Here is a 27,560-nt window from a genome sequence, read left to right as displayed (position 1 = left end):
CCTCGCAGCGCCGGGAGTTGGCCGCAGTGGGCGCCCGCTTTGTCCCGCTCCCCGGTGCGCAGGGCTGGGTCCGGTCTGCAGGCAGCACCGCGGCTGGAACCGGACTCGGGGAGCCCAGGATCCGCCGCAAGTCGCCCCCATGCTGCCCCAGCTGCTCCTGCTGCCCGGGCTGGTCCTCACGCTGCTGATCCCGGAGGGGAGCTGCGGGTCCAAGCAGGAGGGTAAGAGGGGGGCTCTGAGCTCCCGGGCCGGTGTCCCCTGCCCAGAGAGACCCGGGCACCGCCAGCCCGGGCCGGTGTCCCCTGCCCAGAGAGACCCGGGCACCGCCAGCCCGGGCCGGTGTCCCCTGCCCAGAGAGACCCGGGCACCGCCAGCCCGGGCCGGTGTCCCCTGCCCAGAGGGATCTGGGCACCGCCAGCCTGGGCCGGTGTCCCCTGCCCAGAGAGATCCGGGCACTGCCAGCCCGGGCCCGGTATCCCCTGCCCAGAGAGACCCGGGCACCGCCAGCCCGGGCCCGGTATCCCTTGCCCAGAGAGACCCGGGCACCGCCAGCCCAGGCCGGTGTCCCCTGCCCAGAGGGATCTGGGCACCGCCAGCCCGGGCCAGTGTCCCCTGGCCAGGGAGATCTGGGCTCCGCCAGCCGGGCCGATGTCTCCTGCCCAGAGAGATCTGGGCACCGCCAGCCCGGGCCGGTGTCCCCTGCCCAGAGAGATCTGGGCACCGCCAGCCCGGGCCGGTGTCCCCTGCCCAGAGAGATCTGGGCACCGCCAGCCCGGGCCGGTGTCCCCTGCCCAGAGAGATCTGGGCACCGCCAGCCCGGGCCGGTGTCCCCTGCCCAGAGAGATCTGGGCACCGCCAGCCCGGGCCGGTGTCCCCTGCCCAGAGAGATCTGGGCACCGCCAGCCTGGAGTCAGTGCTCACAGCACAGAATGAGTAACATGAGCTTCAGGTACCACCCAGTCTGAGGTAAGTGCCCATGGCTCAGCCATTGGGCTCTATTGCATCACACAACCTGTGGTCAGTGCCTGTTACACTTCCATGGTGCACCTAGACAGCCAGACAGGGATCGGTAAATTGAGAGTTGGAGCCCTGGGATGCCTGGCTGATTGTCTGAGGTCTGGAACAATCAGAAGATACCATCATTTTACATACAGCTGGTGAGGGAGCCTCTAAAGTATTTTGCTAAATGCAGAAGCATTGGAAAAGCTACTGCAGATGACTACAGGGCTGATAAGAGTTTCATGCATTACCACTCTGAAGAGCAATTTGCCTAATTACATTTATTTTCATGAAAGAAGTGGCAATTAAGAGGCAATGTGATTTAAGTTGTAAATAAGGGTACAAGTTCAAAATCAGGAGTAGGGAATTTTCAAGATTCCACAAATTTCCACATCCTGAATCAGGATGAAAAGTCAAAATCTTGAAAATTTTCACAAATCAAGAAACTGAAAAAAAAAATCCGTTCAGGTTGATAGAAACATTCTATTTAGATATATTCAAAATGTGTTTTTTTTTATTTCAACCTTTTTTGTTTTAACCCTTTTTTGTGGAAATTTTCTAAAAGCAAATAGCCTCCCGATTGAAAGTTTCTATTTTGAAAATGTCAAAATGCGATGTTTCGACAATTGCCCAAAATGTTTTGGATTGGGAGGTTTGTCAAGACCGACTCTTTGCGGGAACAGTTTGCTTTTGACAAATGGGCATTCTTTTTTTGGGGGGGGGCGGGGAGTTTTGGCAAAAAATACCAGACCAGCTCTAAACAAGAAGGCACAAGCTAAAATTAATAAAGGGTCAAACACTGAGAGGGTTTAGCAGGAAGTTTCCTATTTACCTTTGTAGATCTTTGTGTGAATTTAGTTCCGGTCAAAGGCAAGAATGCCAGCTCTAGAGAGCAATGGCCTCTCTTCAGGCACAGAAGAGGGTTAGCATAGAGAGCTGCACCGTAAGCTTCCTCTTCACCGTCCCATCCATGTACCCAGACCCTGATCTGGAGGATCAGATCATTTGCAGGAGCTGAAAGGGTAGTTCAGTCTCCAGCCTCACTCAATCCTGGGCTTCTCTACTGAGATTGCCATCGAGCTGCCAATGCTGTGGATAGCGCTCTGACTGCCTGTAACTGAGGACAGCTACCCAATGGGGATGTCTTTGGATCACTGCTGCCAGGCTGGATTTGAACTGGGAGCCTAGCTGGGAAAGGTTCCCTGTCCTCTCCCACTGAGAACAACGAGGAATCCTTGTGGCACCTTGGGGCTGGTCTACACTAGGCGGGGGGATCGATCTAAGATACACAACTTCAGCTATATGAATAGCGTAGCTGAAGTCGAAGTACCTTAGATCGAATTACTTACCGTCCTCACGGCGCGGGATCGACGTCCGCGGCTCCCCCTGTTGACTCCGCTACCGCCGTTCGCGTTGGTGGCGTTCCGGAGTCGACAGGAGCGCGTTCGGGGATCGATATATCGCGTCTAGATGAGACGCGATATATCGATCCCCGAGAAATCGATTAGTGAAGACGTACCCTTGGAGACTAACATTTATTTGGGCATAAGCTTTCATGGGCTAAAACCCACGTCATCAGCGATCCACTCCATGCCTCTGATGACGTGGGTTTTAGCCCACGAAAGCTTATGCCCAAATAAATTTGTTAGTCTCTAAGGTGCCACAAGGATGCCTCGTTGTTTTTGCCGACACAGACCAACACGGCTACCCCTCTGAAATCGCTCATGAAGGAGGCTAAACTGTGGGCCATCACAGGCAGCAATAGAAGCTGAAAGTGTGAACCTATTAAAAAAAAGTCAGGCCTGCTCGACGCACAAATTTTGTACTGATTTGACTATTTCAGTTAGGAGAGTGATTTTTTTTTTTGCTTTTTGTTTTTTACAAAAATAGTTACATTGGTACAAGCCCCTAGTGCGGATCCAATTGTACTAGTAATAAGGTGCTTTGTACCGGTATAGGTTATTCCCCTAAATTAGCGGGAATAATTTAGATTGCTATAAGCATCTTTTGACTTGTATAACTTTATCGCCTCTGGGGCCGTGTACTGCTTTAACTACCACCAATGGTTAAAGCCCCACAGTTTTGGTGTGTAGGCGAATCCTTAGATGAGTATAAGAATAGCAACTCAGCTTGGGTCACACATCCTGCATTCCTTGTGCACCCCAGGTTCTCACTGATTTTATTAACAGGAGTCCAAGGCACACCAGGAACAGAAATTTGGCCCTATGCAGGAATCAGTGTGGTGTATTGCATAGGGCAAGGGGCTTGGAATGAGTTCTTTTCCCTTTCGGCCACTGATTTGCTGCGGGGCCTTAAGAAAAATCTGCTACCCTCTCTGTACCTCAGCTTCAACAACTGTAATAGGATAATGCTACCCGTCCTCTTCTGTAAAGCACCTGGAGACCCATTTTTTTTGCAAGTGTAGCTACTAGTTGTGTTGTATTTGTTTCAGTGGTTTGAGCATTGGCCTGCTAAATCCAGGGTTGTGAGTTGAATCCTTGAAGGGGCCATTTAGGGATCTGGGGCAAAAGTCTGTCTGGGGATTGGTCCTGCTTTGAGCAGGGGGTTGGACTAGATACCTCCTGAGGTCCCTTCTAACCCTGCTACTCTATGATTCAAGAGGACTTACTACTAAAAGAGGAAGTGTGCTACAAGTAAACTTAATATGGCAATTCAGTTCTCAGATGTCAAATCAGGCATTGATTTTACTAATTGTCTCCAGGGTGAGTAGTATTTTCTTAAGCTTTATTTTACTAGGAAGCTTTACAGTAATGCTTTCCAAAGCGCAGCTTAGGGCTAAAGGCAGTCCTTGGCGTCTTATAATGCAAATGCATCTGCGTTTTCCCTATAGGTTCAGGGAAAAGATGATTGTCACTAAACGTATGTCTACACTGGCACTTCGTCGGCAAAACTTTTGTCGTTCGGGGTGTTAAAAACACACACACCCCGAATGACAAACATTTTACTGGTGTGAACAGCACTTTGTCGGCCGGAGCGCTCTCCTGCTGACAAAGCCACTGCTGCTCATGGGGGATGGAAGTTTTTTGTCGGCAGGAGAACTCTCTCCTGCCAACAAACAGCAGCTACACTGTGTGGCTTTTAGCGGCATGGCTGTGTCGCTAAAAGCTGCGTACTGTAGCCATAGTCTATTGCTGCTGAATTCCTCCAGCAAGCAGATTCTAACTATTTATGTGGAGAAACATTTAAGTCCACCCTGATAGTATTGCTGTTTGCATTTATTATTGATCTCAAAGTTGTGTCTCTGTAACGATACTTTGCTTACATAGCTCTTCTCACCACAGTGCTCCAAGTGTTTTAGAAAAGTTGGTAAGCATCATATGCCCATTGTACAGACGGGAAAATGGAGGCCCAGAGAGTGAAGTGCTATGCTAATGTCACAGAGCAGGTCAGTGGGAGGTAGAACCCAAGTCTCCTGAATCTAAGTCGAGTGCCTGATCTGCTGATCCATACTGCTTCTGTACCCTGTGTTTATACAATTAACTGTAACTTCTCAGGTTTCTGGTCGTCTGAGTGGCCCTCAGCGTCACTGAGTCTGGATGACCCTGCTTGGCAGAAAGGAGTCAATGTTTCTGTAATGTGGGACAGAAGATGTGAAAGAGTAAATCTGCTTTTAAATGCTTCCACGAGATACCAAACATATGTTACCCTGCTCACAAGGGCTTTTGAATGATGTTGTAAACTGGCACCGTTCCCGTGATTTCCAGCTGGGGGTCTGGCCCTGTGTGATTTATGTCTGGAGAGGGGAGCTAGGATTTGAAATGGTGAAGTGAAGAAAGAGAAGAGTGTTTGGGGAACCCAGCAAAGGGCTTTGCCAGTTACAGAGCAAAAAGGAAGAAAAAAGAAGGGTTATTACTGCGGCTTAGGAAGTGACCACTGACAGCAGTAACTTTGAGGAAGAAAGACAAGGGTAAAAGGGGAAGGTGGCTGGAGGCCTAGGGTGACCAGACAGCAAGTGTGAAAAATCGGGACAGGGGGTGGGGGGTAATAGGAGCCTATATAAGAAAAAGACCCAAAAATCGGGACTGTCCCTATAAAATCGGGACATCTGGTCACCCAATGGAGGCCGCATAGCTCAGCCTTAAGACTTCCAGGACTGGGCTGAAAGAATGCCTCGTGGGTGGAAAGCTCTCTCTGCAGCTAGAGGTCTCTTGGCACAGAAGTGAAGCCTCGCTAGCGTCTCTCAAAGTCATTCCTCCCCTCCAGATCAGTGATTAAGGGGAATCTTTACTGAGGAATTCGGCCCAGAGTCTGGGTGGCGAGGACTGAGGCTCTGCACTGGCTTTTTCTTGCTTTAATTAATTTATATGCTGCACAGTGAGGTCTTTTTCGGGCTCCGAAATATGACACCTCTTCCTCAGCCATCCGCTGGAGCCTCTCGCGCTCCCACCAGAGTGGCCAGCTGGTGCAGGAAAACTCTGGAAGTCACATAAGATGAGTGTGAACAGTTTGCTGACTGTCTTTGGAAGGTGGCGTGAAAATGAATTCCTGCCTTGTTTGGTTTGAGATCCTCGGTCCTTGGAGAGAATTCAGGCTGGAATAGCTGCCCCGCAGTGGGCTCCTGTAAATTATTCCTTCTTATTCAGTTAATTTACATCTCCAGCTCTCACAGCAGGGGCTGGAATTTAAAGTCTCTCTTCCAGGCCCCTGCCTGATATTCCACATTTGCATCCCTTCTCACCAGCAGGCTGATTCCCATTTTCTAGGAAAGCCTGAGCTCCTGGCTCCTTAGCACAGGCGGCTGTCCTGGTGCTCTGTACGCTGTCACATGACTGGAGACTTGCCAGCTTTAGCGTAGTCCCTGGGGGACTGCATACTTTCCTACATGGTTTACATCGTCTGACTCCACAGAACACAGAAAGCAGGAGTGCAATTACGGCCCCAACTATGCTGGCTAAACAACTGAGTTTAAAAACTGTGCTTATGCATCATTCAAATTCCTTTATAGCTTTGTCCATCGGTCTGTCCATCCACCTGGCTCATGCTCAACTCTGTGGTACCTAAATGACTTAACAAATAGCCCAGAAGGGCTCTGTGGAGGTTGAAAGCTTGTCTCTTTCACCAACAGAAGATATTAGCTCACGCACCTTATCTCTAACAAAATATACTTAAATCCAGCGTGATGGTCTCTTATTGATCTGTAATCTCTCTTCATATTATTCTGATGGAAATAAAGGATCTCATGGACTTCTAGTTAAAACCCCTTCTCTCCTTCAGCCAGGAATCCCAAACTTAATCTCTACCCTCGCTACCCCTGCCCCAGAACTCTCTCTGTAACTGTACTATAGTTTCATCCATATCTCAAGGACTCCGACGGATAATTGCTATGGGTTAGTATCAGCCCTTCACCATTTTCATAAGAACATAAGAATGGCCATACTGGGTCAGACCAAAGGTCCATCTAGCCCAGTATCCTGTCTTCCAACAGTGGCCAATGTCAGGTGCCCCAGAGGGAATGAACAGAACAGGGAATCATCAAGTGATCCATCCCATTGCCCATTCCCAGCTTCTGGCAAACAGAGGCTAGGGACACCATCCCTGCCCACCCCGGCTAATAGCCATTTTATGCTGAGTGGTCTACCAGATCCATCCAGAGATCCTGCTTTTCTCATGCATCCAGAGTTGTCAGGCTCTGTGTGCCCAGGAAATCTATCCGGATGCATTGGGGATGCACATCAGGTACATCCATTAGGAAATTCACTCCTCCAGTGTCACTGGATAAGCCTGCTAGACCCAAGAAAATGCTCCTCCAGTGTGATCAGTTGTTCTTGGCATTTTCCAATGTTCCATTCCAATGGCATGGGATCCTGTTAAAACACAGCTGCCAGGACCCATGCACATTCCTATCCAGGTGAAAGTGTTAACATGAAGACCTGCCAAAAAGCAGAGCATTCAGTTACATCAAAGAAATCATGGGTCCAATCCTAAAGGTTTTACTCCATTTTTACTTAGACAAAGCTCTTATCAAAGGCAATGGGAGTTTTGCCAGCATAAGGTTGTGCAAAAACTGAAAAAATACTTCAGAATTTGGCCTCATCAAGAGCAGTATGGACGAGAATGTTGGATGGAGACTGTGACAGAATAAATCCACATTATATATAGCAGACATCTGGAATACAGATCGGGAATACAATAGAAAATCAGAAGCGCTTCCAAGAGAAAAATAACAGCTACCTGGCCAAATTCTGCAGTTCCTTACGCCGGTGTAAATGCTGACTGGAGAGAGAGCAATGCTGCAGGGAAGCACCTAAGCTAAGTGGATGATTTTCAAGTACACACTTTCATTGATGGCAGTGTTCTTTTTTTAACCTTCATGTTTAATTTTCTTTAAACTCCGTCTGAGGAAAGCGTGGCTTACGTTTGACGTTACTAGAGAAACCCTCAGTAAGTTGTATTCTCTGTGTACGTCTCACAAGCCGTGCAGTGAAATTATAGTTTTGTAAAGTATCACACTTCATGTGCCGGGCCGGCTTCTGACCTCGGTTGTACCAGTGTAAAGGCAATGTCACGACACTGGTTTCACTGGTATTAGCATAGGGCTCCTTAGCTGTGCTCTGTCTCTGACTGGCCCCACTCGGGAGCTACGCTGGCTGGCTGCTCCAGTGGAGCAGTGCGGTGGGTGGGCATCTTGCGTTGCCGTGGTGCACCTCCAGAATGGCTTTCCACCATTGCTGGCCTGCAGCTCGGCTTCCACCAGTGGACTCCAGGCTGCGAATCAAATCCTGACTGTCATTTAGGAGCCATCTTTTCCCAGGGACAGAAGCGCACCACCCACATTGAAATCAGTAGAGTAGCGCATGCTGAATTTGGTCCAAACTTAGGAGATGAGAGGCTGCAGTGGAGCATGACTTTGCTATTGCCATCATTTGACCCTATATTCAAGTTAGACGTTGCTTTAGTCTGTGCTTCATAGGACTATGTTGTCGCAATGAAAAGCAGAGGTTGTGCGGAGGCAGTAGTACTGGGTGGTTCGTGAAGAAGACAGCAGGACTCTGTCAAGTTCTATTCCTGCATCTGTGGCTAACTTGCCATGTGGCCTTGGGAAAGTCACTTAACCTCTTGGGGTATGTCTACCTCCCAAGCCAGGTAGACAGGCTCACGCTAGCGGGGCTCGAGCTAGCATGCTAAAACAAGCAGAGTGGACGTAGCCCCTCAGGCTGCAGCTTGGGCTTTCGAGCCTAGGGGGTCAGAGCCCAAGCCTCAGCGTCCACACTGCTATTCTTTTAACGTGCTAGCTCGAGTCCGGCTAGAGTGAGTCCGTCCACCTGGGCGAGAGGCTCGCTCCCAACTGCAGTGTAGACGTATCCTCTGTGCCTCAACTTTCCCCACACGACCTACCTTCATGAAGTCATTTGGGGCCTTCAGGCTGTCAGTCCCCACCTTGACCCTGTTTCTAGTAGCAAAGCTTCTTTTTGAAGGTGGATTGTTAAACTGTGAAACGGATGAGGGCGGAACGTCTCTCTTTACCCTGTGCTTTCTCCTGCCTACAGAAAACCTGCTGGTTCTTACTGTGGCCACCCAGGAGACTGAGGGATTCAAACGCTTCAAAAGATCAGCTCAGTTCTTCAACTACAAAGTCCAGGTGAAGCCCTGAAGCCTCTGGTGGACAGTGAAAGGAGAACTCTGAGATGGTTATCCTGAGAGGGAGGGGGCTGGGGGGTGTCCCCTCGGGGGTCATAGACAACTCACCCAGGGAGGGCATTCCCGGGGACAGGCTGGGACGGTGAGCTGCTGTACACCAGGCATCCCTACCTCATTCCCATAGGTGGGCTGAGGGGAGATCCTCGGGAGCTGCTCCAAAGGGACCCCTCCCAACACAACGTTTCCATCAGAAAGCTTTCATGGTTGTGTCAAGCCATGTAGCTGTGACTCAAAAACTGCTACAGCGAGCCAGCCCCTGTCCCTGATTGTTCCCTACAGAGAGACCCCCGTGAAAGCTCGTCGCCGCCAGGCCAGCTCTCCCACACCATTTCTCCTGGTGACGCTCAGTGGCAGAGGATGGCACAGCAGAAGCTGTGTGTCCACCAGGGCAAGTGTCCTTACGCCCTCGCCCACTGTGAATTGCACTGGGAGAGGTCAGGACGGGTGTAACTGAGCTCCTCCTCACCATTGCTCCTTGCCAAAAGTCTAACCAAAGTAGCTGTGAGTTTCTTTGGCAGCCAGTCCTCCTACCCCATTTCTTACAGTGACTCATGCTGGGGAAACAAGCCATTGCCTGTGTAGCGTGAACCCTTTGTTAAAAGATACCCTGTCCCCCTTTAGGTGCTGGGGCTGGATGAGGAGTGGCGTGGTGAGGACAAGAAGGCAGCAGGAGGTGGGCAGAAGGTCCGTCTCTTGAAGTCAGCTTTGAAGGAGTATGCAGATAAAGAGGACTTGATCATCCTTGTCACCGAAAGGTAAATGGGGCCGAAGGGATTTACCATGAGTTGAGCCGAGAGGCAGGTTCTTAACAGGGGGTGATTAACCCTGAAGGAGGTTGTTTGGGGAAGATGAATTCCTGCCTGCTCGGATTCCCTGCACCATGCCGACTGCTAAATGTTAAATGCATCCATGCCAGCTGGGAAGCTCTGATGGCAGTGGACCAAATCCAGCTCTTGTGTAAGGATGATAGAGTTACCCCTGCTTACGCCAGGCTGAATTTGGCCTCCAAGGGATCAGTGGGCTAGTCTGCCATTCTGGCCTGGCCTTTCCCAGTGGAATTGTCTGCTTGGCGAGGAGAGGCAGAGAGCCAGGCGAGTGGCATCTTGGGGGCTAAGAACTAGGCTGCGGGGAGGAGGCTGACAGATGCCAGAGTTGGAGTCCCAGCACCCACAACGGACAGGTCTGGGATACCAGCATCTGCCGCAGGCTCCGAGGACGGGGAGGGAAAGCTCTGTAGAAGCAAATCTCCTGGGTGTTAAGGGATGTAAGGAACAATCCACCTGCGAGCTGAGCATTTTATTCACCCACAGTAGGTTAGTTTGGAACAAGTACCATATCCCGCTCGACGATTATTCACAGAACCATAGAGAAATAGGACGGGAAGGGACCTCGAGAAGTCATCGAGTCCAGCCCCCTGCACTGAGGCAAGGCAGGGGTTTGTCCAATGTGGTCTTCAAACCTCCAGCATTGGGGATTCCATCAGGCAATTACTGGACATACTGATGCCTGTAATGACTGCAGGGATTGTGATGCCGTAGCGCAGGGTTAAAAGAAAGGGATTCCTAGGGAATCTTCTGTTTCTCACCCTCTTTTCTTCCTGACCTGTTCTCTTTGACTTTGTTCCTCTCTGTTCTCCTCTCTGCTGTGCTCTACTGCTCCTGTAGCTATGATGTGCTCTTTGCATCGGGCCCTGCAGAGCTGCTGAAGAAGTTCAAACAGGCCAAGAGCAAGGTGGTTTTCTCAGCAGAGACCTTCATCTACCCTGACCGGAGGCTGGAAGCCAAGTACCCTCCAGTGCGAGATGGCAAGCGTTTCCTGGGTTCCGGAGGTAAGAGACGGGTCAGCGTCTCCCAGCTTTGTGTTTCCGGGAGACGGGGCTTTTGGAGAAGATGGGGGGGTGGGAGCGGCAGCAAAGTACTGTGCAATTAGAGGGGAATTGAGACCGTGCGCGCACACATTCGTAGCACATAAGCTAGGCACTTGCAAATATGTCTCCCTCCATTGACTGCAGCCCATGTAGAGGATAAGGAGTATCCTCAAGATCCTGACAGAACAAGGAGCAATGGTCTCAAGTTGCAGAGGGGGAGATCTAGGTTGGATATTAGGAAAAACTTTTTCAGTAGGAGGGTGGTGAAGCACTGGAATGGGTTACCTGGGGAGATGGTGGAATCTCCTTCTTTAGAGGTTTTTAAGGTCAGGCTTGACAAAGCCCTGGCTGGGATGATTTAGTCGGGGATTGGTCCTGCTTTGAGCAGGGGGTTGGACTAGATACCTCCTGAGGTCCCTTCCAACCCTGTCAATCTATGATTCTATGATAAGAACCGGCAACTTACACTTAGCTAGTGTGGCTACTCCTTTAGCTCAGGTTACAGCAGCCTGTGCTTTGGGTGCTGAAGATTAAGGGTTCTATCCCCACTGATGACCCATGGCAGGGGAGAATGAGTACACGTGCTTTTGCAGAGAGATTGAAACTGTGTATCTGTGCTACGTTGCAGGGGGGCACTGAGACAGTGTATATGTCCCCTTGGAGAAGGGACTGAGACATTGTCCACATGTATGAGTCCCTGAGAATTTTCCCTTCCGGGCTGGCTGGATTGAAACCCTGGCTCTCTTCCCCCTTTGCCTTGTTCCCGCAGGTTTCATAGGTTACGCTCCTAACCTAAACAAGCTTGTGGAGGATTGGAAAGGACTTGACAATGATAGCGACCAGCTCTTTTACACCAATATCTTCTTGGATCCGGAAAAAAGGGTACGTGTGAGTAGGTGATGCAGTTTAGGCGGGATTGGGTGCCGCATCTGGCCAGTGCCAGTGATCCCTGGTAGCCTGAACCCTTTTCTGGGGCATGCAGTGTGTTTTTCATTTCCAGACTTACTTGTGTGGCATCCCCCAGCCCCCATGCAGCGTCCCAGCTGACTGTAAAGGAGGTTGACCACTTAGGAGCCTATCACCCCAGCAATATTTTCCTGTTTTTTCCCCTTCTTCTTAGGATGTCTCCCTAGGTGTCTCTTTCTTGCCCCAATAAGGATTGCACTGGCACATGTAAATGTTCACTTATGTGTTCAGGCAGATGTGCCCCCTTGCCAGGGGCGGCTCTAGACATTTTGCCGCCCCAAGCACGGCGGCATGCCGCAGGGGGCGCGCTGCCGGTCACCGGTCCCGCGGCTTCGGTGGACCTCCCGCAGGCATGCCTGCGGAGGGTCCGCTGGTCCCACGGCTCCACCGAAGCTGCGGGACCAGCGGACCCTCCGCAGGCACGCCTGTGGGAGGTCCACCGGAGCTGCGGGACCAGCGGACCCTCCGCAGGCACGCCGCCGAAGGCTGCCTGCCTGCCGCCCTCCCAGCAACCGGCAGAGTGCCCCCCGCGGCATGCCGCCCCACGCACGCGCTTGGCGTGCTGGGGCCTGGAGCCGCCCCTGCCCCTTGCACACACACACACTGTACCATCCTTGCAATTTTTGTTTTGAAAGGGTCACTGCCCTATCAGATTTGACCCAGATGGCAGGAGTTTTTAAAACCAGGTTTCATGTCACTTAATACCAATGGCAGTGGCATCATAACATTTAAAAAGGCTTATTATCTTTGAACAAGGAAACATTCTCCTAGAGTGTTTGTGACCCAAATATTGCAGGATCGTGGAAGAGCATAGGAACCAGGAAGTGAAATTTGGGATGATAAAGAAAAGTGAAAGTGAAGTCCACTATTTGCAAAAAGCCAGGAGAAGCCAGTAAAGTTGCACGTACTTATCCCCAGGTCTGAATCCGGCCCATAACCTTTACAAATAGTTTCTCTTTAATGATTCTCTTTAAAGTCCTGGCGCAAAGCCAGACCAGAGTTGAATAGTCCTATTGACAGGGCTTTCAAAATCCAGATACTGTTCCATCCATTCTCCCGCTCTGAGAGTTATTCTAATGTATCTTAGGTGATGCTTGGAGGGGCAGTGAACTGTTAAGTCAGACCTAGGTTTGAGTGGGATTCTGATGAAATCCAATGTACCATGGTTTGAAGCCGCCTGGTGTAAATGCAATTTCTGCCACCGAGTCTTAAGCCATTGCTAAGTTGTGGTTTAATACTGCTAACAGGAGCAGCACTTGAAACAAGCACAACCCTGTCACTGGAAGATAGATAGAAGCTGGAGATTGTCCACAAAAGAAATATTTGCCAAACCTGCGCTCCTGGTTGTGTTCTGACACGTGGTTCATATGCTGCTGTGCAGGCAGGCCGGCCGGCATATTTCCATCCGTGTGCTGTGATTTGTCGTCTTTTCATGCCCTGGGAAGCTTTAAGCAGTTCGTGTTATCTGGTTTTGCCTAGTGCAATATAAAAACCGCATTCTGTAAAATGGGGATAGTGACACTGACCTCCTCTGGAGAGCACTTTGAGATCTAACGCGGAAAAGCGCCAGGTCAGAGCTAAGGGGTGGTGGTGTTTTAGCAAAGGGAGAACTGCTAAAGTTCAGGTGGGACTGGGGATCACTGGGATTATTTAAGGTTTTGGAGCCTGTGGGACATGCTAGTGATCAGAATGATACAATACATCTTTATTTAGCACATGGTCTTTCACACAAACTGTATTTTAAAATGAGTGACATAGATTAACCATAGCCCAGGAGGAAAACATGAAGAAACGTAGGCAAGGAGAGTTGTTATTTTCATAGGAGATCTGAAAAGAGACGGAGCATCCGCTGCGGGTGGAGGAGGCTATTCTAGAGATCAGAAGATAGAGCGGAGCAGGCTCTTGCATTAGCAGTGGTGAGATGAAATCTGTGGTGATGAGTGGAGGGACCATGGAGCAGGTTCAGGGCTCCTAGGGAGTTGAAGTTAATGGTGTTAAACTGATTTACAGCAGCTAAGGACCTGGGCCTAGATCCAGGAGGGAGGTTGAAGCAAATCCATGGAGGGTTTGAGAAACAAGGGAGGCTGGTTCGATAGTGTATTGTGCAATGAATGGAGGGGCAGTGGGAGGGCTGGCATGACCCATCTGTTTGCAGAGCGTATGGCCCTGTGTGTTCTAAATGAGGTTATTTATTTCATTCTTTTAAAGGAAAATATCAACATCACTTTGGATCAGAGATGCCGGATCTTCCAGAACCTGAATGGAGCATTAGGTGAGATGAGGGTGGGGGGCTCATTCCTCCTTGGAGAGTGCAGAGCAGCTAAAAACTGTCACACTGAGACTGAAGTGGTTAAAGTCCAGAATCCATCCCCAGAGCAGGTTTCTGTTTAAAAACCTCTGCCCAGATTCCTGGAATGGATTTGCAATCCCCAGCCTGCTTCTCACTGCAATACCAGCTCCACAGTTAGGCCTGCAGGTCGGGTTTTCCGTACCACACCTCCTCTCCACTTTGATCCCCACACACGTCAAAGTACACTAGCTTTGGAGAGTGAAACTGGTAGGGAGCTAGCAACACACAGCCCAGGGCTAAGGGCCACCTGCCTGCCTTCTTGGCTAAGTACATTGGATTGAATGGCCTGAAAGGTAGGGAGCTGATGAGATACATTCAGAGCCGTGTGCGAGCACTCACTCACCCGTACTGTGCTTTTGGCCAGTTGGTTATTCCATCCTTGGAAAGTTTTATCCACTTGTTCTCCTGGAGCAGAGAAATATAGGTATTTATTTTAGTTTCTCTCTTCTCCCCTTCCCCTTATTTTAATTAGCTAGGCAGTTATCATGGCGGGGGGGGGATTTTGGGGGTCCCATTCTTATCTTGGTGAGGTTGGGAGTCAGAGAGTAGCTGGCCCTCTGGAGGGGTCAGGAGCCCAGCCTATCTCTGATGGCTGAGTGAGGCAGCTCAGGTTCACCTGGGACTAGGTCACTCATTGAGTGACTGGGAGGCAGTCAATTAGGCAGGGAAGCACCTCAGTGAGATAAAAGGACGCTGCTCCCAGCGGGACAGGGCTGGATGAACAGGGCCCTGAGGGAGGGGAAGAGTTCCCAGAGCGCAGGAAGAGAAAATGTCTACATAGAAGGCTTCCTGGGGGGAACCTGGTGAGAGGGGCTCACCAGCAAAGGAAACCCGGGGCGAATGCTCCTGAGTGGGAGAGTGGCCAGAAGGAAGGGCCTGGGAATGCTAAGGCTCAGAGAAGCCTGGCTCCCATGAAAGATTCCACCAGGCAACAGCAGGAACCCTAGATGAGGTCATGAGGAAGTGTCTTTGTGGTTTGACCTCTGTGGGGAGACCTTGACCCAGGAAAAGGGACCCTTCCTCTGCTAGAGACAGGAGGCCCCTGACTCCAGAAGAGGGTTCCAGGTCATGAAGGCCTCACCAGTAAGGGGCCTTGGACATCACGAGAGTTGACAGACAAAGGTTGACTCAGGCCCTCCTTCCTCCCGCTAGAGAGGCTGTGGGGGGGGGAGCATTTTTGTGTGATGTTCCGCCTGTGGGGTTGAACAAGCTAGACCCCTGAAGGGGCACTGTTCACGATACAAACTTATTAAAACCCTCATTTGGGGAAAGTGAGGCAGAGATGTGATGGCGACACTGCACTGGGCCGCCAGGGGGCGTTACAGGGGTGAGGGCCCTTGTTACTGTGGGTGATTGGACTTCGTGCCTGAACTAGCTGTTTTTGGCTAGCTGAGTTACACAGACCCCTTGGCTGGTCACTCTGCAGTCACTGTATGATGCCATCTGGGGACATGCCAGACAGACAGACATAGGGAGCATAGAATTCAGAGGTGGAAAAGCTGCTTTTGCCTGGATTCTCCCCACCCCCTTGCTGGTGCAGAATTGTTCCTCACCACATATCCTTTGCCTAGTCTTGATTTAAAGGATGCAATCAGTGAGGCTTTATCAGTTCCCCATGGGAGGCTGCCCTACAGCTTAAATCAGGGGTGGGCAAACATCGGGGAATAGAAATAGTACAGTGGGCCATGAATGCTCACAAAATTGGGGCAGGGGTGCAGGAAGGGGTGCAGGTTCCGGCTGGGGGTGCGGGCTCTGGGGTGGGGCTGAGAGGTTTGGGGTGCAGGAGGGGGCACCGTGCTGGGACTGAGGGGTTTGGAGAGCAGGAGGGAGATCAGGACTGGGGCAGGGGGTTGAGGCATAGGGAGAGGCTCAGGGGTGCAGGCTCCATGCAGCATCCCAAGCAGTGGCATGTCCCTTCTCCGGCTCCTAGGCGTGGAGTGGTCCCTGACCTTGGAGCGGGGCCATGGCATAGCTTCCAGGAGCTGTGTGGTGCGGCCCCCGATCCGGCGCCCCGACTGGAGCTCCGGAGCGGGACTGAGCCTTGTGGTGCGACCCAGCAGGAGCTCATGGGCTGTCCTAAAACGGCTCACAGGCCATAGTTTGCCCACCCCTGGCTTAATAGATTTCACTCTCCAAAGCCTTCCCTGATCCTATCTTTTCTCAAGTTCCATCTCATCACTCCTAATTCTACCTCTTTGGGCCACCCTAAACAATTCCTCTCCCTCCGTGGATTGTCTGTGCCCCACAGATACGATAGATGGTTATCCAGCCCCACTCTCCCGGCTTCCCAGGGGTTGCTTGTGTGGGCTGGCTAGGGCATTGTGTTGCCAGATTGCTACTAAAGCCTCCTGCAGATAACATTGCTGTGATGTGATTTCTAGATGAGGTGGCTCTGAAGTTTGAAAATGCACGCGTGAGAGCAAGAAACGTAGAGTATGACACCCTCCCAGTCCTGATCCACGGCAATGGACCCACCAAGGTAAGCAGGAGCCTTGAAAAAGAAGGTTGGGTATGAAACCAAGGCAAATAACCTCTTTAGGCTTGAGGTGGTGAAGCACTTGCCCAGGGAATGCTGGGAAATCAGGCATCCATCCCTCACGTACTGACTTCTTCCCGCATAAATTCACAGACTGGGGGATTGAATGGCCCCCTGCCATGACAGCAAGACGTGGAGCGTTTTACTTCTTGGTCACTGGGTCAAATCAAGACCAAGATCAGCAGTGACTGAAAGCGTCCCCACCTGAGGAATGACTGGCTAGCGTGTGTAACCCACACACCTTCTGGGTGTGGTGTTCTGTCCTATCTAGTGGCACCAAGACCACTTAGAGAGAGAGAGATGAATGACTTTGCAGTACAGCCTTAGCTAACAGCCAATTGGCTTTTAGCTCATGTGGTAGAGGCTTATGCACTAAGCTTCAAAGATCCCAGGTTCAATCCCGATGACTGTCTGTCGGTGTTACATGTGCACTGAGCTGGTGGTATCAATCCAGTTCCTAGTGGACAGGTATCCACGTGAGAATAATTGCCACCCTTGGTCCCCTTGTTGCCAGTCTCAGCACCTAGACGCCAAAGACTGACCAGGCCATGGAGACTGAAAAGTGCTCTCACCCCTTCGCATTATCCCAGCACATCAGTATCCTTCACCGTAGGAAATTAAACCTGCAGATTTGCATCCTATTCTATTCCCCTTCTCCCAGGGAGAGAAGGAAGATAAGGCTGGTGATGGAACCTGATTGAGATTTTCTCCTGTCTTGTAATTAAGCACTTGGGGGATTTCCCTTTGCAGCTGCAGCTGAACTACCTGGGAAACTATATTCCTCGGGCCTGGACATTCGAGACAGGCTGCACTGTGTGTGATGAAGGCCTGAGAAGTCTCACAGGGTTCAAGGTAAGGGTTGATGCATATTTAGAGTGGCAGAGGCCTGGTGCTAACAAAAGAATACATTGTGGTTTTGGGTTACCTTGGAGATGGTGAGGGTGTAGCCAGGTTTCTGGAGCTGGAGAGCAGCCCTCATGCTTCTCACCCTCTTGTCGAATGCAGGATGATGTGTTGCCGTTGGTTCTGATTGGAATTTTCATCGAGCAGCCCACTCCATTTCTCTCCCAGTTCTTCCTGAGGCTTCAGAACCTCCAGTACCCAAAGAAACGCACTCAGCTCTTCATCCACAACCATGTAAGGAACATCTGCCTTGGATTGTCTTATGCAGTGTTGTTGTAGCCGTGTTCGTTCCACGATGCCAGAGAGACAAGGTGGATGAGGTCATATCTTTTATTGGACCAACAATAACAGATACTACCTCACCAACCTTGTCTCTTTGTTTTGCCATGTGAGGGATGGCTTGCCTCCTAGAATCATAGAATATCAAGGTTGGAAGGGACCTCAGGAGGTCATCTAGTCCAACCCCCTGCTCAAAGCAGGACCACCAATCCCCAACTAAATCATCCCAGCCAGGGCTTTGTCAAGCCTGACCTTAAAAACCTCTAAGGAAGGAGATTCCACCACCTCCCTAGGGAACCCGTTCCAGTGCTTCACCACCCTCCTAATGAAAAAGTTTTTCCTAATATCCAACCTAAACCTCTCTCACTGCAACCTGAGACCATTACTCCTTGTTCTGTCATATCCTCCCATATCCCATAAGTCTTTGCAACTTCCCCAGACTGCCAGGACCTGGAAGACAGGTACAACTCATGTTTTGTTTTCCTAGAAGCCTGGGCATTAATTACCTCCAGCCACAAAGAGATGGAGGTGAGGGTACGTGCAGCTCATGTGCTCTGGTGTTGCCAGAGCTTTGAGAGCTGGGTAGCCGGCAAACCTAGCTTTAGCTGAGGCCAGACAGCCTGTGTTAAGCTCATGTAACCTACTCTTCGCTCTGTGTCATTTCCCTCTGTGTGCAGGAGCAACATCACCTGTCTCAGGTGGACAGGTTTGTGAAGGAGCACGGCAAAGAATATCATGCGGTCAAAGTGATTGGGCCGGAAGATCACGTGGAGAATGCTGATGCTCGGAACATGGGCATGTAAGTGAAAAGGCAGGTGTGAAAGGCCAGACGATAGGGATACTGGAGTCAACCCCACTCTCTGTCTGGGCTCAGTAGCACAAGGGAGAGGCTTCTTGCATCCAAGATAACAGGCCTCTGTGGGCAGAGCAGCAGAAGCTTCCTTCATAGAGGTCTGCTTTGGAGCTTTGCAGGAACGCACTGCTGGTGCAGCAGTGGTATATTGTGCAACACCCAAAACCATTCCCCCTTTCCCTTCCTTCCATATGCCCTTATGCATGCCCATTAGATGCAACTTATCTGGGGTGACAGCATTACAAACCCATTTTGATGCCCTCATTGCCAAAGGGGTTCTCAGACCCTCTGCTAAGAACAACCTCTGTCCCACAAAACACTCTCTCTGTCCAGGTTGCATCCGCGTTCCCCATCTTCCTGCCACCGGCCTGCAACTTGTCCATGGCAGGCATGAATTTAGCCCATGCTTATTGTCCAGCCAAATGGGTGAAAGCTAGGCTAGATTCCCAGGCTAAGTATACAGCTGTCCACTGCCTGGGGCCAAACAAACAGAAGCAGTAAGGCTCCTGCATCCAGAGGACTTTGAGGTACTCTCGCCTCAGATGCAGCCTGTTCCCCTTTCAGTTCAACTTCCAAAGCAATGGTTCCCTGTACCCATTCCCTCCTCGGCCATCTTCCTGATGGAGAAAACATCCTCCCCTGAGCTCAGCCCCATTCCTCCCTGCCATGAAGGGCCAGCCATCTGCTACTCCTCTCCTCAGGCATGGGGTTTTAACCCTCTCTTCCCCCCAACCCTAGTCAGGGTCTCTGCACCCAGACTGTAAAGGATAAACATCCCCATCCCAGAAGAGAAGGCCCCCTTGACTGCAAAGTGAAGGTCATCTCTGCTGTCCTGTTGCTGTTCAAGCTCTGACCTGTGGGCTCTCTGGCTGTAGGGATTTGTGCAGACAGGATCCTGACTGTGAATATTACTTCAGCCTGGATGCCGAAGTGGTTCTGAAGAACTCAAAGGTTCTACGGATCCTGATTGAACAGAACAAGTGAGTCTGAACGATCCTTCCTGGGCAGGTTTCAGGTCAGGAACATAGATAGGGAGCTCCTTCTTTCCTGGCAAATGTGTAAGGGGCTGAGAGGAGAGAACATTGCTGGGAATGAAATTTAAGGGTTTTCTCCAGTAGAGATGGACCCAAACTGGAGCCATTTATCCAACACCCTCCCTGGATTATTGGATTCAGATACAGTGGGCCCTGTAAACCATCCTTAGTTTTACCCTTATCTCTTTGGAGCAGAGACTACACTATTGGGAACAGAGTGGCCAGAATCAGAACCATTTTTTTCCAAACCAGAAGTGAGTCCAAGTCACAGGGATGAGGTCTGGATTTGGATTTACATTTCAAACATCCCGGGCAGTACATTCAGATGCAGGTTTTGCTTCAGCCCATTATAAGGGCAGGGATTCATTGGAAAATCTGGATCTATATCCAGGTTCAAAGTCCAACTTCTTTCTTCCCCATCCCTAAAGATCATGAGTGTTGGATCCAAGAAGCCAGATCCTTGACTGGTGTAAATTGATTTCAGTGATGCTACACTGACTTTCAACAGCTGAGCATATGAGGGAGGGAGTTTTTCAGGCCCATTGCTGATCAGAAACCTCCAAACATTGGAGCTTCATAGAGAACAGAATTTATTCCTGGTTATGTCTGTCTCTGACTCAGAGATTTAGCTGGGCCTTCAGTCTCAGGGAGCTGGATACAGAAATATAGGCTGTGGTACTGAAATGATTCTTGCTCCTCAAGAAGAAAGATTTCCAGCTCTGTCTCCAGCTGCCAGAACTCCTTAGATCACATTCAGAGGGGACTGACTGCTGAACGTGTTTAGATATAAGCTTAGGGCCCAAGTTTGTCCTTACTCACACAGGTGTCAAGAGGGGGATAGCGTCTGTGTAAGCGAAGACAAAACTGGACCCTGAGACACTCGTTGGGATCTTCCCCCTTTCCTCCCCTGGCAGCATCCTGCCCTCCAATCATCTCTCCTTGTGCCTGCAGGCCGGTGATTGCCCCATTGGTGAGCCGTCTCGGAAAGCTGTGGTCGAATTTCTGGGGTGCGCTGAGTCCTGATGGATACTATGCCCGTTCGGAGGATTACGTGGATATTGTTCAAGGGCGGAGGGTGTGAGTATTGTGAGGGACTTTTACCAGTCAGAATCCCCTAAATAGAAGGCTTGCTGAATAGACAGTGGCTAGAGAGCATGTACCCCCAAAATCAGTCTAAAGCCAATTGGGATGCTGGGGCAAGAGTACCAGACCATCGCTGTGTTGAAAGAAGGAAAGGAAGTTTCTCCTTCCAGGCAGGAGCTGTTTTATGTCCCTGTCCTCTACATACCATATGCAATAGTGGGAGTAAGGTCTGGTGACCAGAGTAGGGAACTTGGAGGCAGGAGCCCTGGGATTTGTTTCCAGCCCTGTTGCTAATTGACTGTATGGCCAAATCGCTTAATCTCTCCTTGTGCCTTGTTTTCTCCAGCTGCTAAGGATAGAGAATGTGATGCTTAACTATCCCACAGTGGGCGGGGAGGAGGGGTTGTCGTTCTTCTTTAGACAGTGTTTGTAAAGGGCTGTGTGCTGCTTGGATGGAAGGTGCTGCAGTTGTGCAAAGGCTGATTACTGGAACGGCTTGCCTTCCTGATTTGCTCCTCTCTGGGTTTGTGTAGGTCCTTGTGTTTGGTTGCTATGGTGTTTTGAGTCTGACCCTTTAAACTTTGTGACAAACCAAATTCCAAAGAACAGCAAGGCTTTGTTGTTGTTTCCCCGCCCCTAAATATGTTCACAATTAAATCTAGCCCTTAGTCCTTTGGGGCCTGATCCTGTTAGCTCTGTCCTGTTACTACTTAGTGTCTAAATCTCCCTCTCTCCATTTTGCAGTGGGATTTGGAATGTTCCCTACATTTCCAGCATCTATGTCATAAAAGGCAGCACCTTGAGATCCCAGCTCAACCAGGGAGACCTCTTCCACAGCGGCAAACTAGATGCAGACATGGCTTTCTGCCATAATGTCCGGGATCAGGTCAGTAGAGGGAGCTGGCTGCAGGGAGCAAGGGTGGAGATGAAACAACTCTGCAGGCAGGTTTCAGGATATCCATTACAACTGTACAGGCCTAGGTGGAAAGAAATGAACTGGCATCAACTAAGCCTACATGCCTTTCCTGAGGCACATGCAGTCGGGGGAATCTCTTCCTGTGGTCTGAGAAACACGGACTAAATTCAGTTATACTCTAGGATCCACTCGTGCAGCTCCGGTGGACGTTGGTGGGAGCTACATGTGCATAGCCACAGGCCGAGTGACCCTTTGTGAGCTGTTTTATCCTGCTTCTGTCTATACTGATGAAACGTGCAGAGGTTCTGCCTCCATCACTGGTCCTTGCTAGGACTATTTAGTCTTCTCTGCATCTAGGGTGGGTCTGGGTTTAACAATAAAGGCTCAGTGGGGAGGGGATGCCCGGTGTGAAGATTAGAGAGGGAGGTGGGTGGACAGAGAGAATGGAGCCATCGCCACTGGGAAGCAGCTCCCACTGTAGACAGTTGCAGCCTGATGGTTTCAATCCATTCTACAGAGGGTCTTCATGTTCGTGACAAACCGTCACCAATTTGGACACATACTCTCTCTGGAGGATTATCAGACGACACATCTCCACAACGACCTCTGGCAGATCTTCAGCAATCCTGAGGTGAGGGGCTGAGCAGGCCTGTCACTGTGGGATATGCCCCTAGCCTCCCTGTTAGATAACGCTGCTACTAGCCGTGTCTCTAAGGGGAGGATCCAAGCTTTGCTGCGTGACATCCCTCTGATGGGGTTCCCTAGGCGCATGCAGGGCTTTGGGAAGGCATTTCACTCAAACTCCTCTGGGCCTTAATGCTTCAAAGCCGAGAAAATGCTGTGACTTGCTGTTTACTGCTCCCGTTCCCCTTTCCGTGATGAGAGAGAGGGTGATGCCAGAGCACCACATCCTTAGCCACGGGCCACAGAAGTGACCGCTTTTGCTTGTCTTTTTCTAACCGTAGGACTGGAAAGAAAAGTACATCCATGAAAACTACACACTAGCTCTGAAAGGGAAATTGGTGGAGACGGTAAGAAATGCTGCTTTTGTCTCTCAGCGGAGGAGCGAACGGCATGTCACTATCACAGGATTTCAGCCTTTCGGCCTCAGAAATAGGTAGCTTACAGGAGACGCGCTGCCTAAAAGGACTTCAGATTCAGAGAGAATGTGATCTGTCATTATTTGAAAGTATTCTTCGGGACAAATCCCTCCTTCAGAGGCACCTGTCCAGGTTCCTTAATTTTACTGGGAGCAAAGCATGTGAATCTGAAGGCAGGATTCAACCTTTAACATTTTAGCTGTTTTTCCAGTGAGCCCTCTCTCCCTCCTCTTGACTGTGTCTTCCTCTTTTCTGACTAGGGACTGTTCATAAATTACATAACCCATTGTTGGGTGATTTTTTGTTTTTTAAAAAGACCCAACCACCCCCTTGTAAAACTGAAACAAACACCCCCGTGATGCTGTCCTGCAAAATTAAGGAACTCCCCTAACCCCATGCGTTACGTAAATTCTGGAGTGCCCCCGATGTCTGTTTGTTTGTCTCATTCTTCTGTTTGTCTGAATTCTCGTGTGTTCTGTCTTTCCAGCCCTGCCCCGATGTTTACTGGTTCCCTATATTCACTGATGTCGCCTGTGACGAGCTGGTGGAGGAAATGGAGCACTTTGGCCAGTGGTCCACGGGAGATAACACAGTAAGAAAAAGTTGGAGCTTTCAAAGCGACAGCTCCCACCACTTACCCAGAGCCCCTGAACATAGCTGCAGCCTGCTACAGGCGGGAGTTTTAATCCTGTGGTTCAAGCGGGGGACTGGAGTGAGGACAATTGAGCTTTGCTCTTGACTCACTGTGTGATCTTAGACGTAGGCCCAAATGTTCAAAAGTGGTCGCTGGGCACTCAGAAAATCAGTCTGAGACCCCCTAGGCCTCATTTTCGCAGGCCCTGAGCACCTGCAACCTCTACTGCCATCCACTGGAGCACTGGAGTGCTCAGCACCTCTGAAGATTAGGGCCAAGGGGTTGTAAAGTTGGACAACTACGATCATCCAGAGTCAGTAGCCACTTTTGAAAACTTGGGCTCCAACCTCCTCTGTGCCTTGACTTCCCTTCTATAAAATGTAGATGGTCCTTCCCTGCATTACAATCCTGAAAAGCCCTATAGATGAGCATTATGTTTGTTGGTTACCGTCAAACTGTTTTTCATACTTATCATCTAAGATATTTATCCCCAATCAATCTTATGGTTCTATTCCAGGACAGCAGGCTACTAGGGGGTTATGAAAATGTCCCAACTATTGACATCCACATGAACCAAATTGGCTATGAGAGAGAATGGTACAGGTTCCTTCTGCACTATATTGCTCCAATCACAGAGAAATTTTACCCAGGATACTATACAAAGGTAGGCATCAAACACTTTTGGTCAATGGGATTTGAGTGCTCTGCATCTTTCATGATCATGGCCACGGAGAGGCAATATCATTGGGGCACCGTACCAAAATACGTGCCATAATGGAGGAAATGACCCTGGAGTATGTTATCAAGGTGTGCACCACATGCCCCTTTCTCCCTTATTTAAGGGGCATGCTACTCCTATTACACCAATGTACACACCATCCCCTAGAAGTGAATGCCCTCTGGGTGCTGTGGCACTGTCTATGTATGTCTCTCTTCTCTCCTGCAGACACAGTTTGAGCTGGCCTTTGTCGTTCGTTACAAACCTGATGAGCAACCCTCCTTAATGCCTCACCATGATGCTTCCACCTTCACCATCAACATTGCCCTGAACCGGGTAGGGATAGATTACGAGGTAAGTGCTTGCAAGAAGGTCAGTCTGGAAGTCTCCGAGACCAGTCTAGGGTCTTCTCCTCTTTGCTGTATCCAGAACACCTCCCAGCTCATCCCCACCTCCATCTTGGGCACCTTGATACCAAAGGGGACTGCAATCAGTGACGGGGTTTGAATTTCAGGATTTTCTAATGAGGGAGATCGGTGGTAGAAAGTTCCACCAACCCATCACAAGGGAGTCCAGAAAATCAGGAGACTGTTGGGATAATACAGGGATCCTTTCCCTGCTGGTACTTGGCTGATGCTTGTTTCTTTTTGTTTCACGCAGGGAGGAGGCTGCCGGTTTCTGCGTTACAACTGCTCCATTCGAGCTCCTCGGAAGGGTTGGACCCTCCTGCACCCGGGACGCCTGACCCATTATCACGAGGGCCTTCCAACCACAAAAGGGACCCGTTACATTGCAGTGTCCTTTCTCGACCCTTAGAGCCATGCTTCACGAGAAGGACCTTTTCCCAGCATCCCCCACTGCTGACTGTGAGTGGGAGTAGGGAACGCTGCTGAGTCTCCAAGGCATCCATCAAAGTTATTTGGATATTGGTTTTTTTTTTTAATGATGGTTTGTCTTCACTGTTGGAAGATCACCTCTGCTAACACTGCAGATCATAAGTCGGAGTGTGGTTCTAGAATTTGGAGAGATTCTTTGTGCCTTCAATTCCAATATTCATCCTCATCTGTGCTTGGACTGTACTTTACTTCTTCACTATCTGCCATGGCTTACTGGACTACTTGCTTGGACTGAAAATCCAGCTCTTTGGGGGCAGGTCACTTCTTTCCTCTCCCCACAAGCCCCTTCTCCAAGCAGCAGCAAGACTGTCTCTATGTGCATCTTACAGAGAAATAGACTTTAGGGAATCCTTTCTAGACACTGCTCTAAACATGAGTGGGATCAGGGAGCTGGTTCCAGGATCAGGGAGTGGAGTCTTAACAGCTGTAGCATTGGATGAAACTTAGTAGCCCCAACCTGAGGTTCATCTTAGCCATACCTATTTGAAGTTACTTGGAAGCACATCACCTTGTTAAAAACAGCAATGATGATAACCCCCATGGATCCTATTAGCCAAACCGTAGTTGGCTGATGATATTTGACTTCTGTGATTAGATTGAAGGGGTGAAAGATGTCATCCCAACCTTATCTTGCTGCAGCTGGAAGGGAATGTGTCCATCCAACCAAACTCTCTCTCTCTCTCTCTCTGTGTGTGTGTGTGTGTGTGTGTGTGTGTGTGTAAAAGGGGCTTCTTAGAAAGGGGAGGCTGTGGAGAACTGGATGTTAGTCATGTTGCTTATTGCACTGCTGGAAGGGACTAAGATTCTACTGGGATGAACCCATTATAAGAATCTATGTAGAAAAGAATCTTGGTTGAGGCATGTTTCTTGGGCAGTGTAGGGAAAACATGTACTGCCATCACCCACGCTGTAACTGTTCTGGTTATTAAATAGAAGTCTTTAGTCCTCAGGTCTGCCAAACTATAATATTGCTTGAGCTCTAAATTTTCAGCAAAAGTTATTTTGAACAGCCACCTTCTAAAACCATATTATTTGTGGGTTTCTAGAGTGACTCTGCCATCTGTTTATAACTGCCAGGTAGTGGAGCCTACTGCCTCTGATACCAGGCAGTTACACTCAGATGGAAGGAATTGCTCCACAACTGGGGTAGATAGATGTGTGTTTTGACAGAGAACTTTAATTAGCAAATATAGGACAGAAGAAGGGGACACTGACCTTTTCCTTTCTGGGCCCAGGCGCATGCATGTCCACAAACACACCTACAGAGAAGGAAGAGAAATCCATGCACCAACAATCAGCTAAAAAAAGCAAAACTTGCTTCTATTTTTAATGAAAATCTGAATCAAGTTAATTTCTCATTGTCACCAGGCCAGTCATTAGTAAGAAGATGTTGAAGAGTTGTATGTATTTATTCAACAGATTTACCCAGTTATTTGTTGTTTTTGCCTCTGCCCCAGGAATTGACTGGAATCAGTATAGAGGTCTCATAGTATTTCACACCAGATGTACAGTTTTAAACAGCAAGTTTTACATTAAAACTTAACAAAATGATGTGTGCAATAATTTGATTCTTTAATATGTGTATATAAATTGTACGGGAGAGGCAGACTTCATATAATTAATGACAGAACACATAGCGCTCATATATTGGGGATCCACCAAGTTATCTATAGTAACTGGTAAAGCAGATGCTGAAAAATGAGGTCACTCCCTATTATGGTTAAGCATGGATCTTTACATGATCATTTGTCCTTCATCCTGATGAGGAGGTGATGCGTGGTCTTGTAGTTAAAGATCAGGACAGATAGTCTGGTTTCAAGTCTGGGCTCTGCTATGGGCCTGCTTTGTGACCTTTGATAAATCCCAGAACTAATCTCTCTTCTGTTTTACAGATGGGGGAAGTACAACACAATAATTATTCTCTCCTCATGTGGGTGTTTGTAATAAATGCATTCATGCTCATGAGGTGTTCATGTGCTACAATGCTGGGGAGCTGTAATATTTACCAAAACAGATACTTTTAAAAAATTATTAGAATATTGTTCTGGAAAATGGTGACCCTCATAAATTATTTTCATGTTGTAAAGAAGAAAAAATACCTAATTAGTAACAGTCTTGTCCAGGGCTTGGGTTAAGATTCAGATTTTTGTAGTACAATGAAGAATTTCCAGATGTTCCATTTGATTACTTTATTTTGACGGTATGCCCTATGCTTTTCTTGTGGCAGGGGATCTCAGTTAAATATTTCAAGAATGGCCCCCAATGTTACTCTTTTGAAGAGCAAAGGTCTTTTAAAAAATCCAGAAGGAAACAAAAGAAACTGATCTCTCACTATAACTACCTCAGAGAGTGCTGGTGTAAGAGGGTTATTGTGACCCCTTCCCAGAGACTGGGGGGATTAGCACTGGGCTATGGAAGCTTTCAATCATTGGGTTACTAGTTTGAGTCCAGCCTAGGTTAGTGGAGGCTCAGACATTTTGTTTAATGGAATAAAATTCTGGTTCTGGAGGTGGCAGGGCTGGTCCCGGTGAGGAACAGTGGGAGAGCCACACCTCCAACTCAGCTTCCCAGAAGTAGGGTGACCAGGTGTCCAGTTTTCAACTGGACACCTGGTCGAAAAGGGACCCTAGTGGCCCCGGTCAGCACTGCTGACTAGGTCATTAAAGGTCCGGTCAGCAGTGCTGCAGTGCTAAGACAGGCTAGTCCCTATCTGTCCTAGCACCGCGCTTTGCTCTGGAAGCAGCCAGCAGGTCCAGCTCCTGGCGGG

At 49.5% G+C, this 27,560-nt stretch overlaps 1 protein-coding gene across 1 annotated transcript; it reads left to right on the top strand.

Moving 5' to 3' along the window:
- Window positions 1-26,344, top strand: PLOD1 (procollagen-lysine,2-oxoglutarate 5-dioxygenase 1). The gene is made up of 19 exons (XM_039508876.1): window positions 1-221; window positions 8,508-8,599; window positions 9,280-9,413; window positions 10,323-10,486; window positions 11,295-11,407; window positions 13,700-13,763; window positions 16,223-16,320; window positions 17,128-17,229; window positions 17,383-17,514; window positions 18,237-18,358; window positions 19,288-19,392; window positions 20,398-20,523; window positions 21,274-21,415; window positions 21,963-22,076; window positions 22,411-22,476; window positions 23,033-23,137; window positions 23,697-23,843; window positions 24,126-24,251; window positions 24,558-26,344. The coding sequence occupies exons 1-19, from the start codon at window positions 140-142 to the stop codon at window positions 24,711-24,713; spliced, it is 2,190 nt and encodes a 729-aa protein (XP_039364810.1). The 5' UTR covers window positions 1-139; the 3' UTR covers window positions 24,714-26,344.
- Window positions 26,345-27,560: the final 1,216 nt, after the last annotated feature.

The sequence above is a fragment of the Mauremys reevesii genome, linkage group 21, assembly GCF_016161935.1.
Source record: "Mauremys reevesii isolate NIE-2019 linkage group 21, ASM1616193v1, whole genome shotgun sequence".
Lineage (NCBI taxonomy): Eukaryota > Metazoa > Chordata > Testudines > Geoemydidae > Mauremys > Mauremys reevesii.
Note: the sequence above shows the minus strand (reverse complement) of the source record. Positions and strands in the feature narration are given on the sequence as shown.